Raw genomic sequence first — 22,293 nt, 5'->3', positions numbered from 1 at the left:
CCTATTGCCATGCTGTCTGGGGACCAAAAAAATAAGCCAATGTAACATACAGAACTGGAAAAGGAGAAGACAGCAGACGGGAAGGAGTAGCAAATATTACACAGTCACTGAAACTTATTTCTACCTGATCAGCCAAAGAGGGAAGTGACATGCACTGAAGGTCTCCTCAGACTTCAAAGAGCCCTTCGTGTTTTACATATTTCAATTTCCTGTACACCACTTGTCAGCAGAATACTAAACATGCACAAATACCAAAGCTGAAGGGCTCAGCGCTGAAGTCAGATCAAACTCAACAGACGTGAAAGCCTCAGCACATTCAAACTTTTATTTGCCTTTCCGAACAGAAGAAATCAGTGCAAAATCATTACACCAGGACTCCCGGTACATACATTGGCATCAAATTACAGAAAATACTCTATATATAATTTAAAATAAATCACTGTGGCAAGCATTTTGAGAGGCTATGGAGGAATTGAGTTGAATGTTTTACCTACCTTCTCTGTGATGTAGAAATTAGAACTATCAGCATGCTGCAGTGCAAATTGATCATGATTTGCAAGAGACCACCTTAGAAATATGAAAATAAATTAATCACAAAATGAAATCTTAAAAACTCAAAAAGTATCCTTTACATAATTTTACTATGATCAAACAAGTGCCTATCATTCCCATGTATTTCTTCTACTTGTCCATAGCCTTCAATCATGAGTTCCAAAGTTTAAGGTAAAAGCATGCTTACAAACGGAAAACTTTGGCACAAATACATCCTATAAATGAGAGTTTCCCTTTGCATAACTGAAACAAAGCCCTGAACTTGACCATGGCTGAGAAAGAAATAACAAATAGATTCCTTCCAAGGCAAAGATAAAAGGCGGGGGGAAGAAGAAGAGAAACTACTTTGTAGCTACAGTGACACTTCAATGCTCCAAAAACTAGTTGATAATGATCTGATATTCATTCCAGATCTATAAAAAATAGCAAGCGTAATTTTTGTTTGTGGTAAGCAAGATCACTAAATCACTAAAGCAGACAAAAAAAATTTACAGCATCAGGATTTTGTGCTAGCTTATACAATTTCCAATGCATAGTATCAAGTTGATATATTACGTTACACATAAAATACCACCTTTTTAACTCAGCAGCAATTTGATGAATATAAACTAGTTTCTCCTGTGTGGTAGTACTTGCTTAAAACAGCATTTTTTCCCCCAAATATTAACATATTTAAACCAAAGCCAGGTATTTCTCTTAGCCAATTATTATTAGTTCATATTGCAGGACTTGTGATCAACATTTCAGTTTCATGTGAGCAGTCACATCAACTGGACCAGCTTACAGTAGCCACTAGACCCAGCACTTGAAAATCAAAGCCACAGTCAGTGCTTTAGTTCCTTAACGCATAAACTGCAGGGACCACAAGCGTGAAGCGAGTGGGTCAAATGCATTGCTGTGCAGAAAGGCAACAAATAGTCTAAATGAGAGCCACCCACATGATGGAGATGCTTTGTTAGGAACCTCATCTTGCAAGTAATTGATCCAAAATACACTGCAAGTTCAAAATCTGAAGATAAAACAACTACATGGTTTAAGAAACTAATGACTAGTCATACAGGATATCTAGATTTTCTTCAGAAAAAAAAATTATCTGCTGGTTGGTTTAATAACTCAAAAAGTATAGTGTCTAGTAGTACCATATAGCAGAACTTACCCATCGCAGACTTCTTTTATTATTGAGGACAGTGGCTTTTTCTGGTTAAGGAAAAAAGAAAGAAAGAAAAAAAAAAATCACCAAATTGGAACAGCCCTGAGCTCTTAAAATATGATTCCAAAACCACTAACTGCAAAGAACAAAACAAGTTAGTAGTATTTAATTTTTTGTTTAATATCAAGCTTGATAAGACCTCAAATTTTGCTGCTGTTTTGGTCTGCTAAAGACAGCAATTCTACACATACACATGATGACATTATCAAACTTTTTTGTCACCATTAACGCATACGGCATCAACTGAGCTTCTCAGCTGAGAAACCAAAGGGTCTTTTGTGTACACTGCATCTCATTACCCAACAGAAACAGAAGATTTAGACATCAACATGTGCATTTTCTAGGAATGACATCTGAAGCAAGAAGACATTCAATATTTTTAAACCTTCTTTTGTCCCTTTCAGATATGGTCATATGATGACAGTAATCCTCTCTCCTAAGTACACATCTGCAGGTTCCCTCTGATAAAACACCAGCTGGAAGGTGTTAAGATCCCAGATGTATCAGTTCTGCTTTATCCTGTACATCTGCGAGCACAAGCATTTGGACTGACTGAAAACGGCTCTGTTGCTTTGAGTCCCAAAATAGAAGGAACAGTCTAGTCTGGTGATGTTGCAACGCTTTGAACATTGTTATAAACACAAGGTGTACATGCAAATGTTTTTAGATTGCTGGCTAAAAGAAAATGCATCTTTAGAACCCAAAACATAGATGAAGTTGCATGGCAAAAAGGAACAGACCAAATTTCACTTTTGGGTGACTACTGAGCCTTTTCTCCCCAATACTGCATGACCCCACAATGTCACACAGATCTGTTTCTCCATGAAAATTCCCCAAATCACAAAAACAGCATAGGAGCCTCCTCTCTATTTACTTTCAATAATCACAGTTCACCAAATTCTTAATAAGCAAACAAAAACAAACAAAAAACCCCTAAACCCATCATACGACAACCCAGAAACCAACACTGTTGCTGAAAGAAGTAGTCTCCCTTTAGTGTTTATGGAAAACCGATTAGGCTAAAAATTAACTCAGTAGCAGGGTACATGATGGGGAGGGAGAATTATTTTTCTCTTGGATTTGTTTTCTGAACTGCACCACTGCATAGACAGAAAACCAGAGATGGGAATCTCTCATCAGGTCAGATTCAGGGAAGGATTTGTTATTTCAACAGCCAAGTCAACTAAGCCAGTTCATAAACAGAGAAAAATGTAACCTAAGATCATTGTGATCAAACACGAATGAAAACATCTTTTGAAAGGATCCTGTCCTCCCTTGCCATACACTCTCAGCCCTTTGTTTCCATCCTTCCTCTTTCACTGCCATTACTATTTTCACATGAACACCCAGATGAGCCACATCAGGGAACTTGATCAAACTAAAAATTGGCCCAGTAAAAAGGAAAGAAATAGTTTTCATCTGGAACGCCTCATCTGACTTTCTATGTGCCTAAATGACGAGCAAATACTGGCACATCAGAGAAAAGGCAAGAAGTGTGAAAGTGCTCCTTCTGCAGCAGCCAACATGTCCTTTCTCCACAGCAGCTTTTCTCTGTTGTGCTGGCTCAGCTGTTCACGTAGCCATATCCAAGCTGTGAAGCAGATCAGGCAGATCACACAAGAAAGAAAAAGTGTTTTCTTCCCCACTATTTTTTAGCCTGATCAGTTCCTCAGTCTGGATTACAGTGTCATCTATGTGTGGCAGCTACTTTCACCTGCTGTCCTCCTCTCCAAGGGGTTCTGTAGCTTCTGCAACACTATGAAAGCAATCCCTGCTTCCAACTGCTCTCTTCCCTTTATCCTTCCCCAAAAAAATAAAACCCCATTTTTCATGACAGATAGAGGGAAGAGGGAGGAGCCAGGTTTGCCTGGAGCGGGATAATGCCAGTTTGCCATCCCACACGTGTGCCAGCCTGCTGGTGAGCTGCTGCCAAGCAGAGAGTACAGCTCCGCACCCTGCCTCCCCTTCTCTCCTCAGGATGCTACTATGGGTCCTGCTCCTGTATTTCCCTGTTTTGACAAAATTTGTACCTGGGATATTAATTCCTTTTACAAAGTTAATTGATATCAGCTCACAGATTGGATACAATGGAGAACAAAAAAAAAGTAACTGCCTCTCCTCCCCATTATTTCTCATAGGAACTATAGCTTCCCATTGGAAACTGTGACAAAAAGACACTTCAACAACCCAACCTGGCAATAATATAAACACTGGGAAGGTTGTATAGGATTACTTTCCAAATCATTATTTTGATACTTCTAAGTCCTCTACACCATCAGCTTTTATATCCTTTCTCAGTCCTACTCATCTCCCTCCCCCTTTTCCTATTCTATACCACCTTTGCATTATTATATGACATTATTTGAAATGAAAAACTTAGACAAAACAAAAAAAGCACAAGCAACAAATCAACTAGAACCTGTAAAGGACAGTTAAAGAAAAACAAAATGGATCTTCAATAATAAAAATTATTAATACAGCCAGCCTTTCACAGTACTGCTTTGTCCTCCTGTGGTACTGTTGCTACAACACTGAAGTGACTTAAGCACAACTCAGTTAGCAGCAGCGGGATGAAAACAAAGTGGAACTCTTCTGGGATAGAAAGTTCGCAATTAGTAATTTGATAGCACTAGAGTGAGCTTTACAAATTAATAAATGTAAAATAAATACCACTGCAATCCTAATAAGCTGCTGCTCCTAATCATCCCTTGGGCTGCACTCCCCCTATGCCTAAGTCTCCAGACAAAATCCTTTCCCCTTCCCCACCAAGCAGACAGATCGTCACCAGCACCCTGTTCGCAGCTGTAAGCGGGATGACGCTGAAAGCAGGCGAGGGCTGCCACGACTCCCTCGGTGCAATCGTTCTGGCAGGGCTGGTAATCGCGGGCTGCGGGAAGGCTCTGGCGGGCAGCACGCCGAGCGGGCAGCGGCAGCTCTCCGGCCGCCTTGCCTGCGCACGGCCAGGCCTCCGCGCCAACAAAACCCTTATTTGCTCTGGGAGTGACAGGCGGGCGAGCAACCAGCTCCTGAGACCCCTTCCCAGCCAGCTCGTAGCCGTGTCCAGAATCCCTTCGCAGTCCTGCTACTGGAGGCTCTAAGAGAGGTACCTATGCTTAGGCAGCAGTGACAGGGCATGACTGTCCTTTACATATAGGAATGTAGCAGTACTAGAAGACAAACAAAAGTGAGCTGTTATATTTTTTCTTTTTGAACCATGAAAGAGGAAGTAGAAGCCTATTTCCATTCTCTGCAGAGTAAATCCACTCAGCAGGCCATTCAAAGACACGGGGTTTTTTGCCTGGCTGTAAATATTTGCCTGATGTCAAAGAGAATGGACTTGATGGTTTTGTTATTTTAATCTTCATAAAATTATGTTTATGGAAATTTACATAATATATGTGCTGCATTTACAGTTCTGAAAGTCAAATTCACCTTCTTAGTCAATGTACTTCAAAGAATTCTTTACAATCAGATAGTCAAAAAATATTTCAAAGTTTTTCCTTCATCAAAATGAGTATTTTGTGCTAGTGCATTTTAGTTTTGGTTTTTTGCCTCCACGTCCTCCCCTACACTAGTAAAAACGAAGTATGCTTTTACGCATGCTGAGATGCTCATTTAAAGCTCTAAGAAGATCAAGCTGTAGCTTTAATGCATGAAATAACACAGATCAAAGAAAATCTTACACTCCCTATAGGAGATAACCCCTTCAGCTAACGTGTCACAGCCATCTGTGCCAAACACATCAGTTAGTATAAAAGTATTTTCCTAGGGTAGGTATTAAATCGATATCTCAAATCCACAGGGAAACAATAATGGGGCATTATGGCCTTACGACTCACCGATCTGCACACATGGGGAGAATCCTGCCATTGACACCAAGCATAGGCAACACCAGAGCTGACATGAATTCTTCATACCCGGTGAAGCTTTATCTGCATTGGCTGGTTAGTACAGGTGTCTGAGATGCTGGCTAAGTGTATCCCTAATGACATCCACCATGCAGTAATACCTAGTCACCACTTCTGTGCCCACCTGCTTATGTCTCAGGTCATGTCTCCAGGTTTTGTGTGTGAAGATGCATGCAGACCCCTAACTTAGTCTTCTTGAGTACCTGCCCTTGTTACTTGTGCAATATTTTCTAGCACTTCTATAGTAACTTGCAGAACACAGGTTGAGATTTCCCACTCCAATTTCCTCACCAGTTTTATCCTTTCATGCCTATACCTTTGGTTCCCCATACAGGTAACGAGTCAACAGGAGGCCCTAGGCACAGCCATGCAAGAATTTAGGCTGGGTGAGTCCAGGCCACTGTTTTATTCCAGGGAAACTGTAGGATGAGCAAAAGAAAAATAAGAACATTCAATACACCAGTGCTGACCAAGCCCTAGGTCCAGTTCAAGCCACCAGTACACTAGCCTGGGTTTAAAGCACTTCCAAATCAAACAGCAAGTGCGTGTGTGTGCACGTGTATATGTGCATGTGTGAACTGTGAAGAGGACAGAAGCCTAAATTTGGGTAGAAACCTGCGTTATCTGTGCAGTTCAGATACACTTTGATTATGCTATCCCAGGGAATTGTAGATAGGTTTCTTTTAGGCCAAGGATTAATATCTTTCCTTTTCAAATTAACTAGCAGAGATTCATAGCTTTTTCTTTTTCTGGGTTTTGGTGGGGTGTTTTATTGGGGTTTTTTTTTTTTTGGACAATGATTGGGATATCACCCTCCCTAGCTGATACCTTTTAATCACAGAAGTAGCACGAAAAACCTTAACCCTTGCTGTCATTAAGCCTATCATGGAAAAACAGCAGATGCAGCACACCTATTAGCAGAAAACACTCAGCATTAAAAAAAAAAAAAAAATTCTCTTGCTGCTTTGTGTATATGTCAAAAAACGCAGAATCCCAAGCCAGTAAATACACCATTATTAATGCTACCATTCTACTAACAAATCTTTTAGTGCAAAAGTCATTTTTATGGCTATTAAAACAACTCAGAAAACACCTCTTTTCACAGTCAGTGGAGGCTTCACCAGGTGCTACCGAAACTCATACACCAGGGGCTACTGAAACAGAAACAGGACTGTCCAGCGGCAAACACACCAGATGCCGGGATGCCTGGGTCCTTGACTCACTACTTCAGCACTGATTTCTCATGATGTAAGAGGCAAGGTCTTCTCCTGCAAGGGGGCACAGTATTGGATAGCTCTGGGCTTCAGTCTCCCCAACCTGCTCTGAACCACTTTAAGAATCAACGTTCTCCATTGACTACAATGGAGTATTCGTGAGACGAGGCCTGTTAATTAGGCATTGGGCATCTGTGAAAGACAGAGAAGATTTCCCTAACTCAGGGGAGCACTGGAGGGAGTGGATACCTGGAGAACAGGGACACCCCAACACTGCAGTAACAGAGAGTAAAACCCAGCCAAGGCCAGGTCAACACCACATGGATCTGTCAGTGCAGCAACAAAACCCAAGGCAGCAAATGTTCACACCCCAGAGCCGACAGGCAAAACCCTTCAACAAGTGCAGCTTGCTGATGGGAAGAGAGCTTTTATTGGCTTAGTTCACAGCCCTTAAGGTGGCAGTTTTAACACGTCAGTAGAAACACTCTGGTATAAATATAGCAGTAGGGATCTGCTGCAGCTTCCTCAGTTACTCCCTTCCTTCCCCCAAAGACATCCTCATTCCTAAATCTGCATTTCACCAGACCTAAGCATTGCCCCACAGATCATCTGTTTAGGATGACAAAGTGACTGTACAACAAGGAAGCAGTGAAACATCACATTATTAAAACAAAACAAAAAACCCCAAAAGCAGAATTTTACAGGAACTTCTTTCCCCACATCTGGTGTCCTGACAAGACATAACATTCCCTGTTTCCTCAAGTACTCTGCAAACAGGGATGCCAAAAACTATCAGTCGAGTACTAAAGGGTTATAAAACACCTAGGGACCTACAGCTGTGGATTACGGCATGTTTGCCTGCAACATACCCACACCACATATTTAAAATACAGTTCTCAGAGGACCCAAAGAGTTACAAAGTAGAGCTTTAAGATGTGGCTCTTCACACAACCACTTAATAAAGTGAGCATACCTTTGAATACTGAATGAAGAAACCCCAAACCCGCATCCCAAGACTGATGCACTGCTGGCCTACCAGGGTAGAAAAGTCACTACGTGAAGGCACAAAAAATTTATACTGTGGGATTTTTAATATTACTCTCTTTTGTACTACAATCTTGGAGTCCTATAAGGAGAATATAATTGAATCATAAAGTGTGCCTGGATACTCCAGCTGGCCAGAACATGAATGAAGTACCTTATAATTAATTCAGTGGTGCGTAACTCCAGGAATCTCATCATTACAAATTTCCTTTAAATATAGCAGAATTAACTTTTAAGAGGTGAGACTCCTGTTGTTTCTTAAAAAAATGTATGGATGCAGCAATCTTACAGTCATGTTCAGTCTTCATCTTGAAAATGCCACCAGCGGCAGGCAGCAACATTCAGGCTCCAATGGGGAGATTCTGGCTAGCACTATGGGGCTAATAAAATCAGAGCCCGGGGGGAAAAAAAACAAAAAACCAAAACCAAAAAAACCCCAAACACCCCCCCCAAAACCAAACCAAATCAAAACAATAACAACAAAAAATAAACAACAAGGAGAGCATTAATAAAGTGTTTCATCGCTTATGTTGGCAACCAGGAATGCTGGGATACTACTTCTGCAGGACCTCAAGTGTCTCCTGGCTCTATTTCCACTTCTATAAAAAAATATTTAACTGTCTACTGCATTTAACTAATGTTTCCTAACATAGAAGACAGCACCAAGCAGAAAGCATAAATCCATTAGACTGTAACTCACTAAATATTTGTTTCTTCCCCCTCCCATTTCTTTTACAATTTCTAACCCTTCTCCACAGCTACTGCCTCTCCAATCTATTAAGCTTTGCTGCTGTCTCTATATACAACAGTATAAAACAATGTTTTTATGTATTTTTCAGTGATGAGGTCCCAGCCACGCACCACGGGGCATCAGTTCGCAGCCATGAAAGGCTCCAACCAACCAGTGCGAATGTGGCTTTGGACAAGCCAGACTAATAAAACATAGCATGTGATGATAACATTGCCCTTTTATCCAGAATGGCTGGCTGCCACCACAGCAAAGAACCGGAGCTCTAATGATGACTACTCCAACCCCACAGTCCTGTTAGAAAAGAAATCATATTTTCGACACCCACTGTAAGTAACAATGATTGGTTCATTACATTAACAAAGCACTGTCCATGTATATACATGTGTTAGTGCACTGAATTATATCCAGTGCATTAAAACATCTGCATTGTTGTTTCCAAGGTTATTCTTGTTACTGAACAGCTCCCCCCCCCCCAAAAAAAAAATTGAGACCTTTCATTAGTCCAAAGAAAATGGAACACTAAATTAGTGGATAGGATTTCCTTACCAGTTGAAATACGGACAGGTACAACAAGGAGCAATAAAACTCATTAATTGTTAGTATCTGTTTAACACCTACAAGTTGATTTTAAGCAAGCCTTACCTTGAGCCAACTGGTTTAAACTAACTGAGTATTTTTCAATCTTTTTGATAAGGCAGCCACCTTTTGGCTCATCTGTCTTTGGGTAAGTTTCCCATCAGCAGCAACCAAGGTCCTTCTTCGGAATGGCTGAGGTACAGCTCAGCTGCAGCGGCCGGCCTCAAGCACCAACTCCCTTCTCCGACCTGACAGAAAGGAGCTGCTGCTAGCAAATCCAGGAAGGGAACACTTTTATAAGTCAGTGTAAGATTTCCCCCCCTAAGCTGCTTCCTAGTCCTCTATCTTCAAGAAACTGAGATTCTGTCAGCTTGTCAGTTAAAGGCACTGACATTTCCCTTAACTACTTTAAACTCACCATGTGCAGTAACATTGGAAGTCTTCACAAAATATTCATACCAAAAAGCATCAGTAGCTCCAGCTACTGCAATACTATTACACTTTTTGGATAAGAGTTCATATAATTTTGCAGGTTTGTGGGAAGGAGCTAAGAGCCTCTCTCCTCCTTCATCCCCTCAGCACTAAACCCCTTGATTTTGAGGGAGTCGGAGTCTGGAGCCAGAACTAAGCACAGGGAGCGACACTTCACCGAACAGCCTCTGGTACAAAGAGACATCAATATCCCCTTCTTCTTCACCGCTTAAACAATGCTGGTGCTCACTAATATTACGCACATTTAGAGCCGTGATGCTAGGATTGTATCGGTACACTGCTATTACTAGTGACAGCACTTGCAGAAACTACAGCTATTCTTAGTCCACACACATGGCAGAAGTGATATGCCACTTTCTTTTCTCCAATTAAACATTTCATGATCCCTTTTGAACTACAGTTCTCCCCACAGTTCGAGAAACACTGCACTAAATCAATTAACAATCCCCAAGGGTCCAGATTTAGCTCTGAAACCCGAAACGATTTGAAAGTTCCCCTTTAAAAAAAAAATCTTACTGGTTTCCTTTAAATATGCAGTGAAGTACAATGACTTCTCTGAAGAAAAAAAAAAAACAATTAAAATGACATTTATAGCATACGCTGGCAGAAGAGGAGACAACTTGAAAGACACTCTTAAAAGATAAACTTGCTGACTAAATCTAAACCTTAGAGAAAGCATTAATGTAAAGCAGCCCATGGTTCCTCCCATGTGCTGCACTGCGCTGTATTAACATGAAATTGTCATTTGACAGTGCTCTTGTAAATTTTGCCCACTGTACCAGATTTGTGCTTTGAAAAGCAAACCAGCTTTTTTTTCCCCCCCCTCTTTTTCTTTTTTTTGGCTAATGTAAAGATTCACATCTGCTAATTTAATCTATATTTAATGATGTGGTAGATAGAAGTAAATCTGGAGGAAGACAGTACGGCCGAGTTTAATTACAAACCATTCCTTTCTGTAGGAACAGTGTTTACCTCCAACGGTGAGGAAGTTCATCCCCGAGTTTAGAGAAATCTGATTTTAGTACAACTTGTGTTAACACGTCAGAGTGGATTTGAATGAGGTAAGCTAAAATAGTTATTGTCCCCAAATATCCACCTTGTGCCTCTCCTGGAAGCTGCTTCCCCTGCAGCAGGAACAGTGAAGCTGTAAATCCACAGAACAAAGTATCCAGGTAACCTAAAACCAGCACTGGCTTACCAAAAAATAATTTGTGCTGTAAAAAAAAAAAAACCCAACAGTTGAGAATGAGTTATACATAATGGGCACAAATTAAAGCATGCAAATTTCCATCTGAACACAAGAAATCACCTTATGAAATAGCTGTTTCTGGGACAAATAAAGAGAAGACAGGAGAGATCAGCCAACATGCCAGTTCACCTGTACAGAGCCCATGCGGCCCTACCCTTAACATCTTCCAGAATAATCAGACAGAAGGCTGGGAGAAGTAGTCAACAGGCAGGCAGCATGTACCATTCATTTCTTCCCCAGACGGCACCCCTAAAAAGTCCACAAGTTCAGATACCAACCCATTTCCATTCCTCCCCTTACATGACAGCAAGACTTAAAAGTCAAAGATCATCCCTATACCCAGCTCTGCAAGTCATAATCAAATCTTTTCATTAAAAATTAATTTTGACCACAGTACTAATATTGCCAGTAGGATTTTATGCAGGGGGGAAGAGTCTAGATGTTATTTTTCAAATTTATAATTGAGGAAAGTGATGGAAATGAGGGGGAAACCAAATGAAAAAAACCCAAGTATTCTGGAAGAGAGTAACTGAATTCAGTCAAGTCCATCTCTCAAGAAGAAAGCAGAAAAGTACATTAGCTTGCACATGCTTTAAAATCAGCTTTAATGCATATAGGCAACAGCCAGTTGCTAGGTTTACTGCAACTTAATTAGTCCTCACCCGGTAAGAGAGAGTGCTGTAAATAATATGCAGTTTTGCCATCCTCATTTAAAGCAACTTTCCAGGAAAAAAAGCAGTTGTAAAACCCTGATGTCAAATAGTACATTTCAATAAATGAGAAGAAAGGTTAGGCACAGAGGCTGGTTCTGAAAAGCACTTAATTATATATTAATTGTGCAGACAAAGAGCCTCTCTAACTCAGTGAGACTAATTTTGTGTGATTAGAGACCATCATTGATAAACCCAGGTTGACAAACCTACAGAAACATAGTGGGAAGCATCAACCAGAAAAAGCTCTGTGCCTCATGAATTCCAGGTTGTCAGAAGTCCTGCGCCTGAAAGGAGGTTGTTAATGTAAAGTTTAATAACATTTGGTGGAAAAAAGACTTATGAGCTCTTTTCAGTCCCAACGCCTTCCAGTACACCCCTGTCAATCACTGTGGTTTCACAATGACATTTCTTCATTTTGAAAATACTTTATTCTCTTGATTGCTAAGCCAAATGTACATATACACAGCAGGTAAACTGGGATACTGTGCAACTGAATATAAATAAATGCTACCAAGCATATACAACAAGCAACCTAAAAAAACCCAAACCCCAGATTTTCCTCTGATCTATTATATGGTATTTGCACTTCAATATTTGGAATGGCCTCAGCACCCTGAAAGACAAAGAACTTGTGTCATGGTACAGTGAGGTTTTTTTGTTGTTCTTTTTAATGTAATAATACAGTGCTGTTCTTCTAAATACTGTTTTTCTTGCTGGGAAGGGATCAGAGAGGGAGGAAACTGGTAAGGCAAAGTTTTTAGGATTTTCTGAATATACGTCAAATGGTGCTTGAATGAGCAGATCCCACCTGGGAGACATGCACTGGCTGCAACTTCTGGTCAATGGGCAAGTAATTTCTCTTTTCTGCTTTCCTTTTCCCTCCTCCCCTTTATCACCTCCGACAGCTAGCCATCTGAGGTATGAATCATCCCCTCCACTACAGCTCTTCAACTAAATAGATGTTTTAAAGGAAACAGACTGGGGAAAAGTTAGCATTAAGTGAACCAAAGGCAGAGCTGTATGTTTAGAAGCGTGTATCACCCTCTGTGTTTTCAGGGCTCATTCCCACATCGCTCCCATCTCCAACCAAGGCAAATGTGCAGGTCTGTGTGTATGGGTAGGTCCTGCACCTGGGTCAGGGCAACCCCCAATATCAATGCAGGTTGGGGGATGAAGGGATTGAGAGCAGCCCTGTGGAGAAGGACTTGGGGGTACTGGCAGATGAAAAGCTGGACAGGAACCAACAATGTGCGCTTGCAGCCCAGAAAGCCAACCGTATCCTGGGCTGCATCAAAAGAAGCGTGGCCAGCAGGTCGAGGGAGGTGATTCTGCCCCTCTGCTCTGCTCTGGTGAGACCCCACCTGGAGCACTGCGTCCAGCTCTGGGGCCCTCAGCACAAGAAGGACATGGACCTGTTGGAGCGGCTCCAGAGGAGGGCCACAAAAATGATCCGAGGGCTGGAGCACCTCTCCTGCAAGGACAGGCTGAGAGAGTTGGGGTTGTTCAGCCTGGAGAAGAGCAGGCTGCGGGGAGACCTTATTGTGGCCTTTCAATAGTTACAGGGGGCTTATAAGAAAGACGGGGACAGACTTTTTAGTAGGGCCTGTTGCAATAGGACAAGGGGTAATGGTTTTTAAACTAAAAGAGGGTAGATTTAGACTAGATATATGAAAGAAATTTTTTTATGATGAGGGTGGTGAAACACTGGCGCAGGTTGCCCAGAGAGGTGGTAGCTGCCCCATCCCCGGCAACATTCAAGGTCAGGTTGGATGGGGCTCTGAGCAGCCTGATCTAGTTGAAGATGTCCCTGCTCATTGCAAGGTCCCCACCTTTAACTAGATGACCTTTAAAGGTCCCTTCCAACCCAAACTATTCTATGATTCTATGGTATTAGGAAGTGGTGTTTCTTTCTCATCTTTTTTTCTTGTCACGACACCTGTATTTTCCATGTCAGAAAGGTGAGGAATGAGACATTCAACCTTCATTCCCCCACCCTGCATCAGGAGCAGGCTGCTACTACTGCTAGCCCTCTCGCTTTCAACCTTATTTTCCCTCCTCTTGTTCCTCCCCATAAAATGGTATGAGGAAGCTTGCACACAACTTGGCAGGCTGGGTTGGAGAAGTTCTACCCGACATAAGTCAACATTGATCTTTCTTGTCCCCTCTAAATCTTATATAGTAAAGGTAAAGACAATGTTCCAGGACAGTAAGCTAATATTTCAGATAAGGTATGAGGTTTTTTTGAGAGTTACTTTAAGCCCTTCTGTAAATTAAAACCAACCATTTTGGTATTATTTTACTGCTGCTTGGAAGGCGACTGCATAATATTTAATCATTTTTGTCCCCACTGTACTTGGTAGCAATAAGCTGTTTTTCATCATGACTAACATGCATCTTCCCCTGAACACAGTGTGCACAGTGTCTACCATTTGTTATATAATAAGAAGAAAAAAGTAAAACATTCTTCACTCCAGAAGGCAAGACATTTGTATCTGTAGATATATGCTTACTAAAAAACTTCAGCAAATGAAAATGGAGAAGCTTGGCAGGTCTGGAAACCAAACCGTAAAGTGCTAAACGCTTGGGAACTCCCCTTACCTCTATAGGGGCTTTCAGCATGCCTGAAAAACATAATGATGTTATTCCAGCCACCCTCTAGTACCCACGTTTCCTGAAAGTTCACACAGGAATTTCCTGGGCATATGCCACAGAAGGGTTAACTAGAAGTGAAACTGATTGCACTGCATGAACAAATTAGGATCCCATTTCAGTATGAATTCAAATTTTCTCCTCTCCAATAGAACTTTACAATGTACTTGGTCCCCAGATACACCACGGTCGAAAGCACATTATTAAACACTTTCCTTCACTGAATACTGTTTACAGAAATAATAATGATTCTAAACAGGTAACATGCTGTACAATTTCAAAACATTATGGATAAACTGTTTAATATTAAAGAGGTTGCTTTTAATATTAATGCATGTGCCACAAAAACAATCTCAGAGAAGTCCAGAACATAAAACATGGCACTTGTATAACTTGATTTGGTTTGTTTCTCCCCCTGCCCCACAATTTCCTGCAAAGAGTCTTTAATTGATAATTTTGAATTTGTTAGCTTCTGTTCACTGCCTCAAATCAGTCCAGGGGCTATTGCATTAGAAATAACCAGCTAAACAGGACAACCCCTGAGATTCCTGTATGGAACAGCAAAGATCCTCCTGCTCACAGTGCACCACTATTTAAGGTCCAAAATCTGCACTTGCTGCAGCCATTCAGTATGATCATACTCCTAATGCAAAGCACTGACTAAAAATTTGAAAATACTTTCCACTCAGAGGTAACAACATTACTACAATTTTACAGTTGAACAAACTAAGGCACGAAAGTGTTAAGTGGGTCACACAAGCAGTGAACGCCTTATTTAAGCAGCTGCTTAAAAAGCAAAAGCAAATCAAAAAAACCAGCTGAACACATCAAAAACATTAAGCAGTAAGAGAGGAAGAGAGTTACACCCCTTATAAAAAACACCTTCTACCACACATGCACTCACAGAAACATATGTGTGCATCTAAGTGAACATAAATGCAAAGACACACACAGGCGCAGAGAACTTACTTACGCACAGAGCCGGCCGAGCTCACGTACACAGGCACTTACTTGATCTATTTCCATTAACTTGGGGAAAGCACCCGGCCATTCGATCGCCACCTTCACTATATCGGCAGGAGGGGGCATTGCGACGCTGCTGTTCTTCGGAGCCAGTACAACTGGACACTAAATACTGCAGAGAGTCTCTCTCATTCACACCTGCAGGGAGAAGAGGGGAAAAAAAAAAAAAAAAAAAAAACCAGCAGTTCAGACAGAACTCCAGCGCTGCCGCTTCATCTCCTACATTTTGCCTGGCTGGGCAGGTGGATGAAAACGTATGTGTATATATGTGCAAGAGCAGAAGAATGGCACATATTACAGAAGCAAACACAGGACACAATGCCACAACACGCTGCACAGCTCAACAGTCTGTTAGAAAGATGGCTGAAGCACTGAAATGTACAGTGAATAATAGGCATGCATTAGATTTAGATAGAGAAACTATTTTTAAATATTATTAAATATGCTGGTGAGGAAAAGCGACAAACTGGAGGATGCTCCCGTTACAGTGTCACTCCTGGAGTCCCTGGGAACGTGACCGAATCGGTTAAAGCTGGCGCTCCAGGAGAAGAGATTGCCCAGGAAGTTATGGCCAGGAAACACTGTTTCTTTTAACTATAGCAATGATCTTCTGGGTGTTCACAAATAGATCACTGCACTATAGCAACCAGGGTGTCAGGAAGAAGGCAGAACACACAGCAGTTTCCACATATACATACACACACACACATATCCTCACCTAACGGATCCAGAGATACCCACATATAAATAGTTCTTGATGGTAAATCTCAGACACGTTAATACACAAGGATATAGTATACACTCACAGTGATATGATCAGCTACATAAAACGTCATAGTTCTGCAAGAATATGAATATCAATAGGATCTCACGTCAAGTAGTGCAGGCTGTGAATTTGGGGAAAGGAGAGTAAAGGGGAAGAACCAAATCCTCAGGTTTTGCAGAATTTAAATTCTGTCTCTTTTGTCTCATCAAAGTTTGTAACCTCGCAATAACAATAAACGTTTCTCAAGCAGATGTAGTGCCTCTCTGGGCTTGCAAACAAACCTTCTGCACCCCTCTCCCAGCCCGGTGGTAGCAGGACAGCCACTGAAGTAGGAAAGCTCAGACACAGCAACCCATGCACCCTCCTGCAGACTGGGAGGTTCCTGCTTGCTTTGCTAAGTCTTCCGTGGCGAACGTGACGTTTCCTGCGCGCTCTGCTGAGACCAGGCAAAACGCCATCACTTATGACAAAACGAGAGAAGCTGTAAAAATCCCCAGAGGTGCAGTCCCACTTCTTCTTAGCAGAAAAGAGAAGGAAGTGGTGAAAGCATGGACACATGCTTGCATATACACCCTTTGAAAGAGCTACGGCTGATGATAAGGATGAGCTGACATAATATACCAGACATCCAAAAGCCACAAACAGGTACAGGAAAAAAAAAGGCTCTGACTACCTTCAGTTGCTGCTTCAACTAACCCAGTCCAACAACCCTTCTCCAATTGCAGCAGAAGCATGAACTCGGATCAGCCTGAACAAAATCACAAAACCATCCCTTTACCAAGAAATTTTGTACCTTCATCTCACACTACTTAGAAGTGGAAGTTCATCCAGCCTTCAGGTATACGGCTCTACCTTTCCTTTTTTCTTCCATGGTTTATGGTGTACTCTGAAAAGGCTGTCCCCCATGTTTGCAAGCTCTGTTACATTCGACATAGGGTTCTCAACACATACTGTGAAAGCAATTTACGAACTTTAACACTCCAGCAATTTATTTCCAACAATGGCAGTTCTGATGGCGACAGGATCGCACATCACCACAAAGCAAAGCACAAGGCAGTAAATAAGACAATGGACAGTCTATAAATAAGACTGGATTGCAGGAAGTGCCTTGAACGACTAAACAACGTGATTAAGAAACACAGCGATATTGTCTACTTTTGGTAGATGGACTGGGAATAAACACAGTTAAAGCATGCAACTGACTTGCTGGTCATTAAGAATAGTCAGACATTCACTTTTGGCTGTCTTTTCCCCTGTAGAGCCTGAGCAGATGCAAAGCTCCCGCCATTTCTCCCCTGACACCTCATGCTCCCTCCATCTGCATCTCCCATGAGCGCTCCCCTTGCTGCATAGTGCACTGACTCAACTAACCAGCAAAAAAGTATTTTCGGTCATCTGGTTTGTACCACGTTCAAGTCAAACAGCTTCCCAGAGGTGGCACAACGTGGAGGGGGAAGAGACTCGTTGAGCTGTTAATCCACATCGACAGTCAAATGAAACTTAGCGCCTTTTTGCTCCCACGCTCACAGTGACAGTGGTGTTTCCCACCTCCTCAGCAGAACAGTCCTCGGTAGGCTCAGCCCAGTGACATTTTGGTATTAAACCACCCGCAGCACTTATGCGGAGCCGGCTGACCCAGCGCCTGGCTGGCAGGCTTCTCCCCGCGCGCCCTGGCACGGCACCGCATCCCTGGCAGGAGGGACGCGGGACGCTGGCTGGAGCCTCAGCCAGAGCCCGAGTTTGCTGGCCACAACACAAAAAGAGCAGCAGTAGTTCCTGCCAGACAAACTTGACTGAGGATAGCTTCAGATGAGTAAGTCCTTATTTTCAACAGTTTTATCCCCTCCCCCCGCATCATGTTTCTTCTACAGTTTTCAAGAAAAAAAAATCATCTGTACGCCACACTTGTATGTCTATATATAAAGAGAAAGAAGGGAGACCTATAACAACCATAGAATCCACCTAATGCACAGGCAAACACACTTTTTTTGACTGGGAAGAGAGGGAAGCAACTCGGAGCACTGTCACCTCTCACGGTGAGAGGCAAGGGGAAGGTAGGTAACTCACAGCCCAGTACCTCCCCTAGGCTAGCAAACTCCAAAGCTCACGATGAACGCTGGAGAAAAAAACCCGATGATTCATGGCCACTGGCCATGACTATGAAAGCAAAGCGACATCATGCAGCAGTAAATTTGCAGAAAACTTCCACTCTCACATACAAATGTGGGCATTAAACCTCATTTTGCTTTAGCGAGTTGTGGTCTGTCTTAATGGGTCACACAAGAAGAAAGCAAATGTTTTAAGAAAGAAGAGTCAAGGAAAGTTGATTGTAAGTTAATCAAATTCAGCTATGGATTTGCATTCCAAAGCAAGGTGCAAGAGAAGTCTGCCACAGCATTCAGAAGACAATTTCAATGTGACTAGTTTTTAATGCAGGCTAGCACAGATCTCCTACATAATTATAATTATTAATATACGTATGCTTATACAGTCATAAAACACAAAGCATAGTGACAGATCTTTAACTAATACAAATGGATGTAGTTCCACTTCTCCCACCAGGAAAGACCAGCTCAGAAACATCACTGTGGTCTGAATGCTGAAAAGAATACATAAAATCATTACTACAGATTTCTTTCTGTTTCGCAGTGGACATCCTAGTCAAGTGTGCTGACTTTTCTTTCCTAGTTTAAAATCTTATGAATCCAATGCAGGATCCAAAAGATAATTGCTTCATTCTACCTTTGTGGCAATCCCAGAAACAATTTTTTTTTTTTAAGGCCAAAATAGATGTTTAGTTGTCATCACAAAATTATTATTGCAAAGAAAACTCTGCAATCTACAGAGCTGACAATTACAAATTGCCTATGATTTATTCCAGTGGTACGCAGTGTGCTAGACACTGCCCAGTAGAATAAGGAAGGCACAATACCTGGTGGGAATCGCTTCCAATTTAGTAAGCAATTGTCACAAGGTGAATGAAGAACTAGAACTGATCTCAACTTCTTTTTGCTACACCAGCAGCAGTCAAGCAGTGAAAAGTATACGGACACCAGTAAAGGGTCTAGTTATGGAGTTTTCTCAAGTGCAATTCCTTTTTGTCTCCCAGTGGGATCTGAGAAGCACTGACATGTAAGAGCAACTTTGCAACTCATTTTTACAATGTTTATTTTCAAGGCAGAATCTGAAGGCAACAGGATGCATGTGTGAACATGAGTGTATGAAGAGGAGGAGGGGTCTGAGGAAAAGGAAGGCAACTTCCCATCATTTTCCCTAGTGCATGCATGCAGCTGTAACCTGGAGGAGGTTTAAGCAACTTGCATGCTAAGCAGCACACCATTTTATAATTTGAGAGGAATAAAGCCACAACCAAAACATCCCTACTACTTGAGCACACTTTCTTACATCAATAGGGTTTTCCGAACTATGACAGAATTAGCCCATTAAAGTGCAAATTCTGCAAGTTGTTATTACCACATACGGTTTATATCTGCATTTCAACCCTGCTATGCAGTGCTTCCAGTGGTCTACTAAGTCAGAGTAATAAACACTCAAGTTGGAATCGAAGTATGTTAAATTTAACGCAAAAATGCATCAGCACAGACATGCAAGCTCTCAATTTACCTGCCTGGCTCTGAGGGATTAAATCAGCACGTGTCAGTAAAACACACTGAATTTTCCCCTTCTACCTATGCACTGCATGTGGAAAACAGGATGTTATTCGTGTACGAAATGAGTTCTCAGTAGAACTCTTTTTTTTTTTTTTTTTTAAACTTGTTTTGCAATTTCCCTGGCACTTTCCATCTCAAAGTACTTTAAATAAGTTATAGCTATTGGAGCACATCTCTCAATAAATAAACTGTATTCCAACTCTATAGACAGGAGAAAAAAAATGAAGGCTAATAGGACTTACGTGCCTAGCAGTTCTAGTCGTATATGACAACAGCAGCCTACGACAGCTCATTTCTTCTTTTACAGAAGAGAGGTAATATTCAAACAGCAGGCCAGGTCATTTCATGAACAGCTCGAGTAAGGAAGTTAATGATTAAAAAGCGACCGAAGGAACGCCACGTGCATTTGAGAATTTAATAAAACCAAGCACGTGTTTCTCCTCCCTGGAAAAAAGGCAGCATATAGAGGAACCACCTGAAGCTGGCACAGATCCCCCCTACCTCCCTCCCTCGCAGGCAGGTTTTCCCCATGGCATTTCTCGATGGCGAAACAAGGCGACCAGAGGAGAGGGCAATAACGCAGCCAGGACAAGGCAAGAGGCAGCGGGTGCTGGCAGGGAGCTGGTCCCCAGCCGGCAGCGCAGGGACCTGCAGCGGGAGGAGGGGCACGCGGGTCCCTCTGCTCCCGACCTTACGTAAGGAACCGCTTCTTGTCAAACCTCATCAGCTTCCTCCGCTCAGCTCCCGCCGCCCCAGCAAACAGAAACTAAGTGGCAAGTTCAGCTGGAAGGTCCCTCGGGGACCAAGTCTGATTAACGATTTTAGAAAGATAATCCAGCGCTGGATTAATATCCCCCCCAAGAGAGTTATTTTTGGAGTTAAACTGCGTGACTGAACAGCCGAGTCAAAGGAGCTGTAAACACGCTCTACCATCTCTGCAAGAAATAAAAACAGGGCACAGAAGCCAGGGGGCTGGATGTATACTTTGTGTACATAAAAAGGCTTTCATGCTGCCTTCCTCCCTTTTGTTACGCGTTCGGTACTGTTCACCCCTGAACTACACAGGAGTCGAAGGCCCAGCAGACCCATGTCAATAAAATCCACAGATGCGTTGCCACAAATGGAAGATAAAGCTCTACGGGAGCTATGAGCAGTATTCTAGTAAGTGATGGAGAAGAGGGGGCAACCTCAGACAGCAGACAACCCAGGGGGGCTGCAACCCCCTCTGCAGCAGCCACTGACACTGCAGGAAGACCTGACCCTACTCGACAGACTTCCATGGTCCGGAGCGGTCCATCAGCTTCCCGACAGGAATATTTCTTTGATGCTGAACCCACAATCTGCTGATCAATAAAGCGTTATTAGCCCAGGAATGCACCATTTAATATTATGATAAAATGAGCTTTGGAACCTTCAGGTTTAAATACACCACTTCTACTCTCCAAAATACCTGGAAACCTAGTATTGGAGGAGATTTTAGCAATATGAGTGTGAAATATACAGAACAGGACAGTTTTTGCCACTGGTGAAGCCACACAGGAAAGATGGTGAATATTCATGTGGCTGTCACCTGTGTCATTCTCATATACCCATAACCTTTCTTCACAATTTCATTCCAAGCATTTTACCTTTCCCACAGTCATCTTGTTGTTCCTCTCCTTAGGAAGCATTTTATGTGGTTAAGGTTTCACTATCATTGACAGGCCCACTTTCAAAAAAGTACTCTTCAAAACTAGAGAGAAAAATAGGCTTTAAAGGGTGCTTGAAAAGAAAAGGTGGAGGGAAACACAACAGACTGGATGTACTCAGAATACAGGCAAGCAGCAGGCTGCCTGGTCTTGCTTCTAAAGCACATATTGAAGCATACCAGAAAAATCCAGGTACTTATTTAACTTGAACTCCCCTGGCTTCTTGGAAGATCACGCTCCTTCTACTAAGGAACTTTTAGTTACACTTCTGTAATGCAGAAGAGAGAGGACTTAAAACTTGGCTTTGATTATTCAAGGTATCTGAACCTTTGTGGCAATTTAAATAACCCTCCTATACCATCCAGTCAGATACAGATGCTCTGTTTACTAAAGATGTCACTATCTGAGCTCTTCAAACTGGAAATCAGGAAAGTACCAAACTCAAGCATGCAAAAGACTATTTCAAAAAAAAAGAAAAAAAATTAAACAAAACAAAAAACCCACAACAACCACCATACTAACAATAATCTGGCAGTCAAAGAGGTAAGGTTCACAAAAAAAGCATGATTTTTCAAAGCTGCTGAGAACCTGCCTAGCATGTGGAATTTAAAGACCACAGCAGGCATCAAGTACAGAAACAAAAATCAAACACTATTTTTAATAAAACGTTAGAATCCATTTAAACTTTTCACAGTTTATCAGGGCTTGCTGCTTCATTTGGGGTTGTTTCTTGTCATTGGGCTGTACTCCAGATGTTTCTAAACTGAAGCAAGCAGCAAAAAATACC

The 22,293-nt window shown here is 42.0% G+C and overlaps 1 protein-coding gene across 1 annotated transcript in view; it reads right to left on the bottom strand.

Moving 5' to 3' along the window:
- Positions 1-20,354, bottom strand: part of ELMO1 (engulfment and cell motility 1) — a 270,462-nt gene extending 250,108 nt beyond the window's left edge. Inside the window, exons 1-4 of the mRNA XM_075728150.1 lie at positions 20,320-20,354; positions 15,370-15,519; positions 1,709-1,749; positions 495-567 (exon numbers count right to left, since the gene is read on the bottom strand). Coding sequence (XP_075584265.1) covers positions 495-567; positions 1,709-1,749; positions 15,370-15,447 — 192 coding nt within the window. The 5' untranslated portion in view covers positions 15,448-15,519; positions 20,320-20,354. The remainder of the gene's footprint in view (positions 1-494; positions 568-1,708; positions 1,750-15,369; positions 15,520-20,319) is intronic.
- Between the last annotated feature and the right edge of the window lie 1,939 nt (positions 20,355-22,293).

The sequence above is a fragment of the Pelecanus crispus genome, chromosome 2 (genome assembly GCF_030463565.1).
Source record: "Pelecanus crispus isolate bPelCri1 chromosome 2, bPelCri1.pri, whole genome shotgun sequence".
In the NCBI taxonomy this organism is placed as follows: Eukaryota; Metazoa; Chordata; class Aves; order Pelecaniformes; family Pelecanidae; genus Pelecanus; species Pelecanus crispus.
The sequence above is the reverse complement of the archived record's forward strand: the minus strand, read 5'-3'. Positions and strand labels throughout refer to the sequence as shown.